The following is a 15,109-nucleotide window of genomic DNA, read 5'->3' as shown; positions in this document are numbered from 1 at the left end:
ATACAAATATAACTACAACAATGCCACATAAAAATCTAGCCAAATATATATATATATATATATATATATATATATATATATCACACCAATTAATAAAATAATGAAATGCAATAAAATTAGAAAATTTTTCGAATATGAAAATCCGGCCTTGGGAGGCAAGGACCACCGGGGACTTTTGGGACCGAAAAATAAAAAAAATGTTAAAATGTATCGTAATGCATTTTTAATAGTTCTAAATTCAAAGAAATGTCTTAAATGATTCTTGAAACTTACATGGTACGCAAACCAAAGCTCATAAATAATAAATCTGGAAAAAATATATATATATGTCGAAAAATCCAAATATATATATATATGGGGCACTACATACACTTTGATTTATGTTCATAAATGTTGTTTCTGAACAATCGTGTATTTGCTTTATCGAGATAATGAGTGTAAGATTTGTTAGTCAATTGTCTGGAATGAATGGATTAAGTGTTCAAGATATTTCGCCTAAATGTACGAAAATAATTATATTTATTTTAAAATAATAGACACAACCATAAAGTGTCAGACATATGTCTAAGAGTGTCTATGAAGTGTCGATGGACACAATGTTTGACACAAACATGACATCTCGTGAAAGTATTCGTGTTTTATAACTGACAGTGGTACGTTTTCCAATACATAATATGTACGTACCAAGTCCATTTCCACTACAAAAATAATAATAATAATTTTATTATTATTATTGACAATTTGTATAAATTACTCTGTGTGATTGTCCAAATAAGTCGTTTTTTTAAATATATATATATTTATATATATATACAACCCCACTATAATTTATTGATTCCATTTCTTAGCAACTATTTTTATAACAATAAACAACTTTTTTTTTTCTCCACTATCTTTCCGAAACACAAAGGTTGCATATTTTCACTTCTTTTGGTTCATTAATCAAAGCAACACAGTAATGTTAAAACTATCCATTGTTTTTCTTTTCTTTTCCTTCAAAAACTTCTGCATTATTTTTATTTTTTTATTTTTCTTAATAACAGAGAAAAAAAGTAGTAAAAATCAAAATATGTAAGTAATTTTAGGATTACATCCGATATATGTTTGTAAGGTAAATTTCAAATATGTATAATCATTCGCAAATTACACAATATTTAAATATTAATATTTTTGTATTTAGCGAAAATTAAATTCAGAATGTTCAAATTTACAATACTTGTAATGAATTAACTTTAAAATAGAATAATGCCTAGAAAAAATGAATTTGAAGTTGGTCAAGTCAATTTCCCCATTTTGTGCTGATTCCTCGCAATCCAGTTGGTTAAGAGCTTTCATGTGAAATTTGGAGTGCTGATGCTAGAGTCTGGACCTACCAACATAATCCAACATGAACCAAAAAATTAAAAATAAAAAAATAATACCTTGCTGGACCTCATATATTTTTCTCCTTAAAGCAGTAAAAACTTTGTTGTTTCCCCATGCAACGAACCTGACGAAAGAGAGAATGATTTCGACATCAGATTACATAACTGCCACATTTGATTTTAGGTGCTCCTTTTTAAAATTTAATAACTGAAATGACTATTTTACCCTTTCCTTTGTAATAGTAATTTTTGGAATATTGGATACTTCATTAAAGTAATATTTTTTTATATTAGTGATACTATGTAATTTGTGTCATCATCCAATTAAAAGTGTTTTACTTTTAATATTTCTTATTATTAATTATTTATATTTAATAAGTTGGTAATATCATGTCATTATGAAAGTAGAAGTAATAGAGTATTTATCGAGATGAAGAGTGAGAATATATCACTTCAATTATTAAAATTAAAAGATCGAGAGGGTTAAATGTGGAATACTAAAACCATCTCCCCCTCTAAAAATCTTGAAATTAGTATGAATTGTATGAACCCGCATTTGTAAGTGATTAAATCTATTGGTCTCATTAGCAATATTTAGGTGACAAAGGAGAAATGATGATGAGAAATCATTTGGATCAATATTTCACGTATAATGTTTAATGTTTAAGTGTTTATTCAACTTAAAGTGTGCTTTGTTATTAAAAGTTAAATATCACTTAAAATATTAAATTCTATTTAAAATTTTGGATTCTATTAAAAGGTTTACAAGTTTGAGGATTTTGATAAAAAGCTTTAATACCAAAACTACCCTCATTGAAGGATCTTAAAAGACTTAAATTTTTGAATATAAAGTTTCATGTTCATGGGTGCTATTTTGTTGGTAAGTAGAGTTGTTACAATTGGAAATAAAAAGTAATATCAGCAATTTTTAAAAATACATTTACACTCCATTTTAACTTTTTTATAATATAAGAGTAATATAATCATCACTTAAAAATAGTGTGTTCTTTTACTTTTTAAAATAGTAGTGAATTGTGACAAGTTTTTTATATTTGTAAAAAGTTTATTTTCAACTTATTAACATTTTGATTATAAGTTACTTTTTGAATATAAATAAAATTATGTTATGTTTCGGTACCTTGAATTTGGGATTGACGAAAATTATTTTAATTTTGAATTAAATTTTCTCTAATTCTAAGTCCAAGGCACTGACTCAGTGTTCCCAAACATAATAAAAAATGATATTTTTGATGACTTTCTCATATTGATAAAAAACCGACATATGCCAATCGTAATAACAAGTAAATGTAATATATATTTTAGACAAAATTACCTTTTCCTCTTTGTTTATACGTACATCTTTTTCCCTAAAATTCATTCACTTTACAAAATACATTCTTCATTAAAAGACTTTGTTGCGTGGAAGTGGAAAAGAAGTGAAAATTTTGTTATTGAGGAGGCCCTGGATGACATGGGCCAGGTCCGACTCGCAAAACACAACCTTCAGTCCGAACAGCTGGGTCAGCCCATAGAAAGACACTGCCATATGGGCCGGGCGGGAGTAAGCCCATCAAGGGTGACCAGGGCTTACAGAGGAATAGGCCCAGGTCCAGCAATTAGTAAATATCTTGTAAGTATCTATAAATAGGAGTTGGAATGAAGGGGAGGGGGATCTTTTTCCGGGTTGAGGTGTAAGAATTCTAGAGAGAGAAAGAATAGAAGGAGTTTCTTGCATCTTCAATTGGCGCCGTCAATGCAGATAAAGTTCGACTGGACAGACCTGCAGCGTGTTCAACTGCCTCATGACGACCCGTTGGTAGTCAGTTTGACAGTGGCAGATTGCTTGGTGCGCAGAGTTCTGATCGATCCTGGGAGCAGTGCGAATGTTATGCCGAGGGACACATTTGACAGGCTCGACATTAAACCAGAGAGGCTCAAGCCCACCGGAAATCCCTTATTAGGGTTCGATGGGAAGAGGGTGGAACCTGTCGAGATGGTGGAAGTAGAAGTTCAAGCTGCAGAGCGAGCTCTTATGGAAACTTTTGTGGTTGTGGAAATTCACCCCTCGTATAATCTCCTGATGGGAAGAGGATGGATTCACAGAGTCCGAGGTGTACCCTCAACTCTGCATCAGGTCATGAGGTGCCTCGGGCCCGATGGAGATAAAGTGATAGACATTCGGGGGGATCAGGTCGCAGCCAAAGAGTGTTATTCCGTCACACTAAAGCATGCAGGGAAAGGAAAGGCGCCCGTCCGGTCGACAAGCCCCAGATAGCAATTACAGGAACCTCCACTCGAGCAGAATAGGGTGGAGGAGTCAGCCGACTTGACCGAGGAGCCCCTTCTGGATGTGCAGATCGATCAGTCCAGGCCAGAACGAACTACCAGAGTGGGTATAAGACTGACCAGAGAAGAGCAGCAAGAGCTAGTGGATTTCTTGTCCCACAATGTCGACGTATTTGCATGGAGTCACCTCGACATGCCTGGAATTAGTCCTTCCGTCTCCTGTCATTCCCTAAATGTCAATCCTAATTTCAAACCAGTGAAACAGAAGCAGCGAAGATTTGCTCCAGAACGTAATCAGATCATAACGGAAGAAGTTGATAGGCTGCTTGATGCGGGATTTATCAGAGAGGTGCACTACCCTGAGTGGTTGTCCAACGTCGTTGTGGTGCAGAAGAAAAATGGGAAATGGCGCGTATGCATTGATTTCACCAATTTAAACAAAGCCTGTCCGAAGGACAGCTTCCCGTTGCCTAAAATTGATCAAATGGTGGATGCCACCACGGGGTATGAGCGTTTAACCTTTCTGGACGCATATTCAGGTTATAATCAGATTCCTATGGACCCCGCAGATGAAGAAAAAACTTCTTTTGTCACCGAGCGAGGAACATACTGCTACAAAGTTATGCCTTTTGGATTAAAGAATGCGGGAGCAACTTATCAACGACTTGTCAGCAAAGTTTTTAAGAATCAAATGGGTAAGACTGTCGAAGCCTATATTGATGATATGGTGGTAAAGAGTAGGAAAAAGGATGATCATCTGAAGCATCTGCAAGAGGTATTTGATGTACTAAAGCGATATGGGATGAGGCTCAATCCGACCAAGTGCTCGTTCGGTGTGAGTTCCGGGCAGTTTCTGGGACACGTGGTCAACCGTAGGGGCATCGAAGTTAGCCCCGCTCAAGCAGAGGCTTTGATTAAGAATGCCGAGCCAAAGACGATCAGAGAGGTGCAAGCCCTAACAGGACGAATAGCTGCATTAAGTCGATTTATTTCAAAGTTGTCAGACCACTGCAAACCATTCTTTGACACGATTCGGAGCCATGGAAGGCAGGTCTGGGGGGATGAGCAACGACAGGCATTGACTCATTTGAAGCAATATATGCAGAACCCACCAGTCCTATCAGCCCCAGAACCGGAAGAAAAGTTATTTCTATATCTTGGAGTATCTGGTGTCGCGACGAGTGCCGTTCTGATTCGTTGCAAGGAAGGGGTGCAATACCCGGTATTTTATGTAAGCAAAACACTGATGGAGGCAGAAAGAAGATACTCAAAGGCCGAACGGGTGGTACTCGCACTTGTAAATGCAAAGAGAAAGTTAAGGCATTATTTTGAATCCCACCCCATAGCTGTTCTAACAACTTTCCCAATCAGAACGCTCATGCACAAGCCAGAGCTCTCGGGCAGAATGACAAAGTGGGCCATATAGTTGAGTTCATTTGACATAACGTACGAGCCGAGAACAGCTATTAAAGGGCAAGCGGTGGCCGATTTCCTACTAGAATGTGATGCCGAAGATACGGAAGAGGACCTTAGAAGCGGCTCTTGGAAACTTTTTGTGGATGGCTCCTCTAACCAGATGGGGGCTGGGATTGGGATCAAACTGCAAACCTCAGAGGGTACTTCCTTGAGCCAAGCACTCAGACTTGAGTTCCGAGCCACCAATAATGAAGCGGAATACGAGGCGTTGCTAAATGGATTAAAGTTGGCCAGAGAGCTACAGATCAAAAGTTTGACAGTGTATAGTGACTCGCAGCTGATTGTTCGGCAGGTAAATGGTGAGTACGCGACCAAGGATGACATGATGGGGGCATATCGTTCTGCCGTTCTGCGTAGAGCCAAGGACTTTGCAAAGATTGAATTCATACAGTTGCCGAGGGAACAGAATGCAGATGCAGACCGTTTAGCATGCAGTGCTTCGAGTTGCGGTGAAACATTGGCGAGGGTGATTCCAGTGGGAGTAGTGACCCAGCCGTCCATTTTCGAAGAACCGATGGACTCGGACCCTTGGCAAGTCAACGTCATACCGTATGAACCGAGTTGGATTGACCCAATCATTACCTATATTCGAGATGGCGTTTTGCCTATACAAAGGGATGAAGCTAGGAAACTCAAAAAGAATGCTGCCAAGTACACCATCGTGCGGAACCAGTTGTACAGAAGGTCCTATTCTGGCCCGTACTTGAAATGTGTCACCCCCGCGGAGTCGCAGCAGGTATTGCGAGCTATTCATGAGGGTGTGTGTGGCAATCATTCTGGGGGAAGATCGTTAGCGCATAAAGCAATGACACAAGGGTATTTCTGGCCAAACATGTCAAGAGATGCGGAGGAGTTCTCTCGAAGGTGCGATAAGTGCCAACGATATGGACCAATGATCCACCAACCACCTGAGGAATTGCACGTAATGGCCTCGCCGTGGCCTTTCGCGCAATGGGGGATGGATGTGGTCGGTCCTCTGCCAACTGCAAGAGCTCAGAACAAGTATGTGTTACTGGCCACGGATTATTTCACTAAATGGGTGGAGGCAGAACCGTATCCTAGCGTGACTCAGACTCAGGTGAGACGATTTATCTGGAACAACATTATCTGCCGCTTCGGTGTTCCCAGAACAATAGTCATGGACAATGGCACAAACCTCGACAGCAGGCAAGTAAGAAAGCTGCTGGAGGAGTATGGAATCAACCAGAAGTTGGCTGCAGTAAGTCATCCTCAGGCTAACGGACAAGCAGAAATCACAAACAGAACCATTTTCGCCTGCATTAAGAAGAAGCTGGAAGATCATAAGGGGAAGTGGTTGGATGAACTCCCGAACGTTCTATGGGCTTACAGAACCACCCCAAGGCGGCCGACTGGGGAGAGCCCGTTCGCAATGGCGTATGGTACCGAAGCAGTTATACCGGTTGAGCATTTAGTCCCCACTATCAGAAGCTTAGCATGGAGTCGGGATCAGAACGACAAGATGTTAAGATTGAACCTCGACATGATAGACGAAAGGAGGGACGCAGCGGCTATAAGGCTAGCATCGTATCAGCAAGTGCTGGCGAATAGTCACAATAAGAGAGTAAAACACAGGGATTTTGCCCCGGGCGATCTGGTTCTGAAAAGAAAGGTGGGGATGGTCAAAAAAATGATGCCACCCTGGGAAGGCCCATACAGAATTGCAGAAGTCATTGGCAAAGGGGCATATACGTTGGAAACCATGGCGGGAAAGTTGGTCAGCAAGCCCTGGAACGCCACGTCTCTGAAGAGGTACTACCAATAGAAGCTAAGTTCTGGCTTTAATTGGATGTTATTTGTTGTCAATCAAATACGTATGAATGAGCAAGTTACTGGAATTTACAAAAAAAAAAGAGAATTTTCTTTTCCAATGGTCTACTATAAAAATTTAAAGCCAAGTGGCAAGTGGCATTCTAGCCGAGCGCCAGGCACTTAAGCAAGATAAGTGGCAGCTGGCACTATAAGCCGAACGCCAGACACTTGCTAAAAATTTAAAGCCAAGTGGCAAGTGGCATTCTAGCCGAGCGCCAGGCACTTAAGCAAGATAAGTGGCAGCTGGCACTATAAGCCGAACGCCAGACACTTGCTAAAAATTTAAAGCCAAGTGGCAAGTGGCATTCTAGCCGAGCGCCAGGCACTTAAGCAAGATAAGTGGCAGCTGGCACTATAAGCCGAACGCCAAACACTTGCTAAAAATTTTAAAGCCAAGTGGCAAGTGGCATTCTAGCCGAGCGCCAGGCACTTAAGCAAGATAAGTGGCAGCTGGCACTATAAGCCGAACGCCAGACACTTGCTAAAAATTTAAAGCCAAGTGGCAAGTGGCATTCTAGCCGAGCGCCAGGCACTTAAGCAAGATAAGTGGCAGCTGGCACTATAAGCCGAACGCCAGACACTTGCTAAAAATTTAAAGCCAAGTGGCAAGTGGCATTCTAGCCGAGCGCCAGGCACTTAAGCAAGATAAGTGGCAGCTGGCACTATAAGCCGAACGCCAAACACTTGCTAAAAATTTAAAGCCAAGTGGCAAGTGGCATTCTAGCCGAGCGCCAGGCACTTAAGCAAGATAAGTGGCAGCTGGCACTATAAGCCGAACGCCAGACACTTGCTAAAAATTTAAAGCCAAGTGGCAAGTGGCATTCTAGCCGAGCGCCAGGCACTTAAGCAAGATAAGTGGCAGCTGGTACTATAAGCCGAACGCCAGACACTTGCTAAAAATTTAAAGCCAAGTGGCAAGTGGCATTCTAGCCGAGCGCCAGGCACTTAAGCAAGATAAGTGGCAGCTAGCACTATAAGCCGAACGCCAGACACTTGCTAAAAATTTAAAGCCAAGTGGCAAGTGGCATTCTAGCTGAGCGCCAGGCACTTGCCGTACAAACACACAGCGAAGCTAATATAAAAAGAAAAAGAGAGAAAAGATATATATGTACTGAAGATAAGTTGAACAGAGCACATAGAGAAAAAGAGTTCGGCCATTTCATTAATATTGAACATTTAGTTTACAAAAGAGAGATGTCCATCATTACAAGAAGATATGAACTGGAAGAATTCGAAGGAGCCCTAGCTAGACGCCTCAGTACCAACAGCATCCTGGTCTTGCCGATTCGCCTCCTCAGCCCCATCAGCCGCCTCACCTTCATGAGGTGGGGAATCCAGGTGAATAACTGAGTCGTTCGGCTGGGGTTCAGCGTCAGCAGTGGCTACAGAGGGAGCCACGGTTGACGATTGGGGAGCGGTCAGTGGCAGAGCGGTAGGAGGAGCTGTGATGATCCTTGAGGATGCGATGTCCTGGCACTCATCAAATATACGTTCCGCTTCGGTGGGTTCTGGGTCGACATAGACCCCCAGGGGTTCGATCCCCAGATCCTTGTCTACCTCATCCGGAGTGGAGCTGGTCTGTCCCTCATCCGGAACCCGGTCGGCGAAACCTTCCCGGAATCCTTGAGCATACCGAAGAGCTCCGACCCTGGAGAACCGAGCGTGAAGGGCCAGCATCCCACCACCCACTCTGCTGATAGCGTCGATCAGAGCGGTACGCTCGTCCAGAGCTCTTTTTTCAAAAGCCATCCGAGCAGACTGTTCATCAGCTAGAAGGCGTTGGAGTTCTGCCTTCTCTTCTCTGAGTGATTCCTGTTCAGTCTGCCAGACGCTCTTCTCAAGCTGGAGGGCGTCCTTCTCATCCTGAAGGGAATCATTCTCCTTTTTCAGGACATCTCCCTCTTGCTCGGCTTTGTCAAGCCGAACCAGCACCTCGGTATTCTTCATGGCAAGGAGGTCGTTTTCTTTATTAGCCACCTCCAGGCTGTCAGAATACTTTCGGGCCCTGGCGTTCCCCATTTCCACCTGCTTCTGCATGGCCATCATCCCGAACAATGTCTGCATAGGTGCACAATAAGAACGGTTAAACCAATAGTCAGAACGGGCAAAGGCAAGACCAAGTAATATAAGAGAATTCATGAGTTAGAAAATAAAAGTCACCTCCATAGCAGATTGGGGAAAGCGACTGAACACGTCCTTCTGGGAAAGGCCCTTTGCCGCCTCAATGTCCTTCGGAGTCCACATGCTCCTGTAGTAGGCCATAGCGGTCTGGCCATCCTTCAGCATGGTCTCGTTCGGTTTCACGAACGTCCCATCCGTTCGAGTGTACCGAGGGGCCCATGGCGGTAAGCTGGGGATAGAAGGGGGGCCTGAAGCAGAAGCAGAGCCACCAGCTGCAGGAGGCCCAGAGGGAGAAGGAGCTCTGATCGCTCGGTGCAAGAGAGTACCCGGCCCAGAGACTCGGGTCCTTCTAATAAGAGGCTCCTCCTCAGGATCGATCTCACTGTCAGGATGAGGCCTTTTGCCTCGCTCTTTGTCCCGACCGCCCCCCGCAGCAGCAGGAGCTATGGTAGCTGGGGAGGGCGCGTTCTGGTTGGCAGCAGGGGCGCTGGCAACAGGGTTAGTAGCCACTGCGCTCGGGACAGTGTCAGATATGGTGGCCGAAGAAGAAGCCGACGCTGGAGAGGAGGTCGCCCCAGCAGCAGGAATGGCTGGGGGAGTATTTTTCCTCCTGCCAAAAGAGGGAATCTGCAGTCTGCTCATATTGTAGCCGAGTGATGAGAGCGCAAAGAGGTTGTCTGAAGTGAGGAGATCTGAGCAGGAAGGAATATCGTTCAGAACGTATCTCTTCAAGTAGTTACTCCTATCCCTGCAAACACTGTAGCTCAAGTCATCACAAGGAATTCCCAAGGAGCGGCATAAGTAAGTGCAAAAACGAGGAACGCATGTTTCACAGGGGCAGTCATGTTTATGGGATTTGAATTTTTTATAGGAGGAGACAGAGCAGACACCAAAGGCGCTCGGGATTGGGTAATCCTCTGCAGCCGGCGAAGACCAAGCCCCGCTAATACCCACTATGCTATCCCTCCAACCCTTTTCAGATTTTATTGTGTCAGTGCATATGGACATCTTCTCGAACGGGTAGAGGTGGTAGAAGGGCTCGTTGGTACGGATCTTACTGACCTTATAGCACAGAAGGAGGTCTATGAGGTCAAGGTCCAGATTTCTGTCACGCATCAATAATAGCATAACAGATATGATCCTAAAGAAGTTGGGGTTGACCTGCAGAGGGGATATCCCCAATCTGTTGAAGACGTAACTAAAGAAAGGGTGCAGAGGGAACCTAACAACATTCAGTTGAAGGTTCGTGAATAAGACTTCGCCGGGCAGGAAGCCGGCGCCGGTCGTAATATTAACGTCTTGGGGGCAAACCCTAACTTCGATGTTGTCAGGAAGTCTAAGTCTCATACGAAGAACACCCAGATCTACAACCATGGTGGAAGTGCAAGAAGAATCTAAAAGAGGGAAAATGGAAGCCTGCCGAAAGTAAAAAGAACGAAACTAACCTCGGAGGACTGCAAGATCGCTGGGAGAATGACTCTCGAAGGATTTCACCGGAAAAGGCTTAGCACAGTTCTAGAAAGAGGGAGATTTGGCTGATGATGGAGACGGTAAAGGGAAGTGAAGTGGAATTCTAGAGCATTATAAAGGCAAAGGGGCCCGAGGGCCGAAGCGTCGGGAAGGCAAGAAATCCCTCGAACCCCGGAACATTGATTCTGGATCTGACCGTTCGCTCCCCCACGTGGTTATCTCGAGCCGTCAGCGTCATGATGAGACGCCATCAATAATTACCCCTTATTAAATAAGGGGCAATTATGGGGGCAGTTGAGGAGGCCCTGGATGACATGGGCCAGGTCCGACTCGCAAAACACAACCTTCAGTCCGAACAGCTGGGTCAGCCCATAGAAAGACACTGCCATATGGGCCGGGCGGGAGTAAGCCCATCAAGGGTGACCAGGGCTTACAGAGGAATAGGCCCAGGTCCAGCAATTAGTAAATATCTTGTAAATATCTTGTAAGTATCTATAAATAGGAGTTGGAATGAAGGGGAGGGGGATCTTTTTCCGGGTTGAGGTGTAAGAATTCTAGAGAGAGAAAGAATAGAAGGAGTTTCTTGCATCTTCAGTTATCTTCAATTATGGTTTTCACCTATAAAAAAGAAAAAAATGAAAAAAAAAAAAAAGAAAAAAATTAAAGAGAGAAAGTTAGTTTTTTTAATTTTTAATTTTTGTCTAACCTAGGTTTACATAATCTTTTTCGTTTCATTAGTTCTCTTTTTCATCATTGAACAGAAATTGTATCTTTTTTTTTTTTTCAACTGAGATTTGAATAACCTTGGGTTCATGGGTTCATGGGTTAATCGGGTCTCCACAACCCATCTGGACAAAAGATAAAAACAAAGAGAGCTTAAAAAGGGTATAGTCTTGCATAGATGATTTTTTTATTTCACGCAGAAGAAAAATTCAGTGCGCTCTCTCGCAAGTGCCTTTACAATCGGAGGGCACCAGATAGAGGCCGTCATCGGAGAAGCTTGTCTGTTCCGGGCAAATTCTCATGTACAAGACTCCAATGATCACAGTGTTAGGCCAGAGCCGAGGAATTAAAGTAAGGAGTGCGAGGTGTGTGATTTGCAGGGGGTGAAGACGAGAGATTGGAGGCAAAGAGGAGAGATTGAGTATACGTTTTTAAATTGGACTCTACTAATCACATGACACTTATATAATAAATTAGAGTCGGCACTAAATTGGTTTTTTAGAGTCGAGTGAAATAATAGTGCTCTAAAATGATAGTTAGATTTATGCCCGAAACATTTACAAAAGATAAGATTCAATTCAAGGTTTGTAGTCGTGGTATCACTTGCGATTGTGATGTAAACCCTTAAGATATGTCGAGAACTAACTGTATGGATCAACTCGATGAATAAGGATGGCAATGGGGCGGAGTTGGGATGGAGTTGGCTAAACCCTACTCCGCCCCATTAAAAAATTCATCATACCAATTTCGCTCCAACTCCGAGACGGATTTATAATTGGCATACCATCCCCGCCCCTACTCTGGTAGACAAAATACCAACTCCGCCCCGTATACTCCGTTTAATTGCAGTAAAGTTGAAACTGTTTAATTAATTCCTGAACTTAGGATAGAATACTAAGATCTTGAATCTTTGAAGATTGAATCACGTGCACAATTGTAGAATTTTAGTAAGTAGTAATTATAGCGAATTTTTAGTCAATATATATTAATGGACACTTAAATTAAATATATATATATATATATATATATATATATATATATAATCGGGGGCGGGGCGGGGGTGGGGGCATCACTAAATCCGCCCCCGCCCCAAACCCGCTTCGGGTTTTCCCCATTTTCGTCCCAAACCCGCTTCGGGTTTTCAATTCTTTTACCATTTTCGTCCCAAACCCATTTATGGAGCTACCAAATCCGCCCCATTAGAAGCGGAGCGGTGCGGAAACCCAGCGGGTTGGAGGAAATTGCCATCCCTATCGATGAATAGATAGAATTCAATTTATGGCATATTTTTTTACGTGTTTGTTCAATTTAGTATGTTTTGTTATGAAGTTTAAATAATAAATCTCACTTAAATTATGGGAGACTCCACTTTTCAATGTTTGCATTACAATTTTAAATGAAATAAAAATTATAACTCTAACTTTACATATAAATAATTATTACTTTTTAAAAGACAAAATTGTCCTTTTAGAATTTCTCACCTTATCTTTAATCTTTATTATTTTAGGTCTCTTTTGACAAGACAAAAAAAAAAATTGACTAATATTTTTTTTTATGGGACCAAAAAATAAAAATTTATGTTGAATAAATTGCCTCTTTTGACTGGACAAAAAAAAAGAAGTAACCATTAAAAAAAATTATCTTTGTTGACATGACAAAAAAAAAACCCAAAAAAACATATTTATTGAAGAAAATTATTTTTGTCAAGATCCCCAAAAGAAAAGGAAAAAAAGTACGAAAAGAAGAGGATTAAAAATATATATATCTATATTGAATAAATTATCTTTTTTGACAATACCCAAAGAAAAAATAAACAAAGGTTATTTTTATCTAATAAATTATTTTTTTTGATAGGACTTATAAAAAATTACCAAAAAAAAATATATATCTCTTTTGACTGAAAAAAAAGTTAATTTTGTTGAATAAATATCCCTTTAGATTGTATAAAAAAAAAGTCATTATGGAATAAATTATCAATAAATTATTTTCTTTGAGAGAACCTCCGGAAAAAACAAATAGAAAGGAAAAAAAAATAGTAAATAAAGTAAAGAAGATAAAAAAAGAAGAAGTTATAGTTGTAAATGGTAGTTATGACATTATAAATTAAGAGATAATGCATTAATGAATTTAAGGACCTTTTAGTAATTTCTTTTAAAAGAAAAAGATAAATGTAGTGCAATTGGAGAAAAGTGGAGTACGAATATTGTCTCCCTTATATTAAATTGTACTTAAAGTTGTAAGTGAAAAAGTTTCATTGAAAACTTAAAATTCAAACAAATATAAAACAAAGTTCTGATTGTTAATGAACATTTAAAATTCAGATAGCTCTTTAAAACTCTACTTTTATGAAATAAAACTAAGGTTGTGAGCTTATAAAATGGGGAAATTTTCAAAATCGGGCATTTCCCCTCATTCTTTATATCTTTTAAGAATTATTTGTGTATTTTTTTCTACGATGACGTAAATTTGCATGGTTCAACTCTTTGGTACAAGATTCAAGATATGTTACTTAGAACCAAAAAAAAAACAAAAAAACAAAAAAAAAAATAAATAAATAAAATAAAATTATATATTCGATTCGTTTGGAGGACGAACCAAAAACAATCCAAACCTAATATTTTTTTCTTAATTGGCGAAGAATATTATATATATTGATTTTGTTTGGAGGACAAACCAAAAAAAATCCAAACTTAACATTTTTAAAAATATTAGAAGGTTGTCAAAATCAGTCCAATGCCAAATGGGTTTTCTTATTCGAGTGTAACCAAATCCAAACAATCCCTTAAACCAAGCTAGTTGAATAATGTTTGGATTTATTTGATTTACCATTGGGCTTACTTTGAAGGTCCATTTTCAATAGTAACTAAACTAACCCTAAACTTATCGCACTCAATTTTATTTTATTTTTCATACTATTATATAATATATATTCTATTCGAATCTTTATCTATATAATTTTATTTTATTTTTCATTGTAATAAACACACACCACTCACATACCTGCTTTATCCATTTAAAAATATAAATTCTTATTATTCATTTTGAGAGGTAAAGGGGATACTTCCGCCCAGGCCACTCACTTCGTCTTTATCCATATAATTGATCAACGACATTTCTTTCGCACTATTCAAACATGATTTTTAAAAAAAAATTAAGACGCGATTTTATTTTTAAACCTAAAAACTTATACACTCAAAATATTAATATCACTGCTAATAATACTCTACTGATTACACACAAAACACCACATGTTATAACTGATTGTTAACTTTAATTACTCCCATTGCACACACATATATATATCACATGTTTTTGTTCAATTTAATTTAATCTTTTTATATTCCATATGAAAATCAGAACTTTCTAAAGTGAAAAACTTAATTGATTAAACAAGTAAAACAAAAGTGACAAATAGACAATGACGAGGCTTTGAATTTACTTGAATATGTCTATTGCATATATATATATATATATACATATATTTGCATTGTTTAATTGGCGTAATTAGTGGTAATATTTGCATTGTTTAATTGGCGTAATTAGTGGGTGTGAGTAATTTTATTACATTTTATAATTATGCTTCTTTAAAATGATTTTGCAAAGGCGTTTTTACCATATCAGGCCACTGCATATTCAGGATAGGGAAAGAGCATCTTCAATGCGGCTGACATATGGGTTGCCAATTCAAAATATAGCAAGTTGGCTTAAAAAAATGTTTTCCAATGCAATGTTATTTTGGCTGCTATTTTTAACTTTGCTATTGCTTATGCCAATTGTAGCACAAGAAATAGCCGTAGCTATTTCAGGGAGAGAGGAGAGATGGGGGGGTGGGGGGTTTC

At 39.9% G+C, this 15,109-nt stretch overlaps 1 protein-coding gene across 1 annotated transcript; it reads right to left on the bottom strand.

The window, feature by feature from the left end:
• Positions 1–1,448: 1,448 nt before the first annotated feature.
• On the bottom strand, positions 1,449–11,075 carry LOC132281487 (uncharacterized). The gene is made up of 3 exons (XM_059783187.1): positions 9,117–11,075; positions 8,219–9,014; positions 1,449–1,489 (listed from the first exon to the last, which is right to left on the bottom strand). The coding sequence occupies exons 1-3, from the start codon at positions 10,449–10,451 to the stop codon at positions 1,449–1,451; spliced, it is 2,172 nt and encodes a 723-aa protein (XP_059639170.1). The 5' UTR covers positions 10,452–11,075.
• Positions 11,076–15,109: the final 4,034 nt, after the last annotated feature.

This window comes from Cornus florida, unplaced genomic scaffold, assembly GCF_030987335.1.
Source record: "Cornus florida cultivar Cherokee Brave unplaced genomic scaffold, ASM3098733v1 CherokeeBrave_3.0.0_Hap2_Chr11, whole genome shotgun sequence".
In the NCBI taxonomy this organism is placed as follows: Eukaryota; Viridiplantae; Streptophyta; class Magnoliopsida; order Cornales; family Cornaceae; genus Cornus; species Cornus florida.
Note: the sequence above shows the minus strand (reverse complement) of the source record. Positions and strands in the feature narration are given on the sequence as shown.

What these genes read in the sequence shown, in the direction of transcription:
- LOC132281487 (XM_059783187.1), bottom strand. Translation starts at nt 10,451, where the DNA reads ATGGTTGTAGATCTGGGTGTTCTTCGTATGAGACTTAGACTTCCTGAC. An exon ending in TTCCCCAATCTGCTATGGAG is followed by an intron (nt 9,015 to 9,116) that starts GTGACTTTTATT and finishes GCACCTATGCAG; the next exon opens with ACATTGTTCGGGATGATGGC. An exon ending in GCAAGACCAGGATGCTGTTG is followed by an intron (nt 1,490 to 8,218) that starts GTACTGAGGCGT and finishes CTCTTTCGTCAG; the next exon opens with GTTCGTTGCATGGGGAAACA.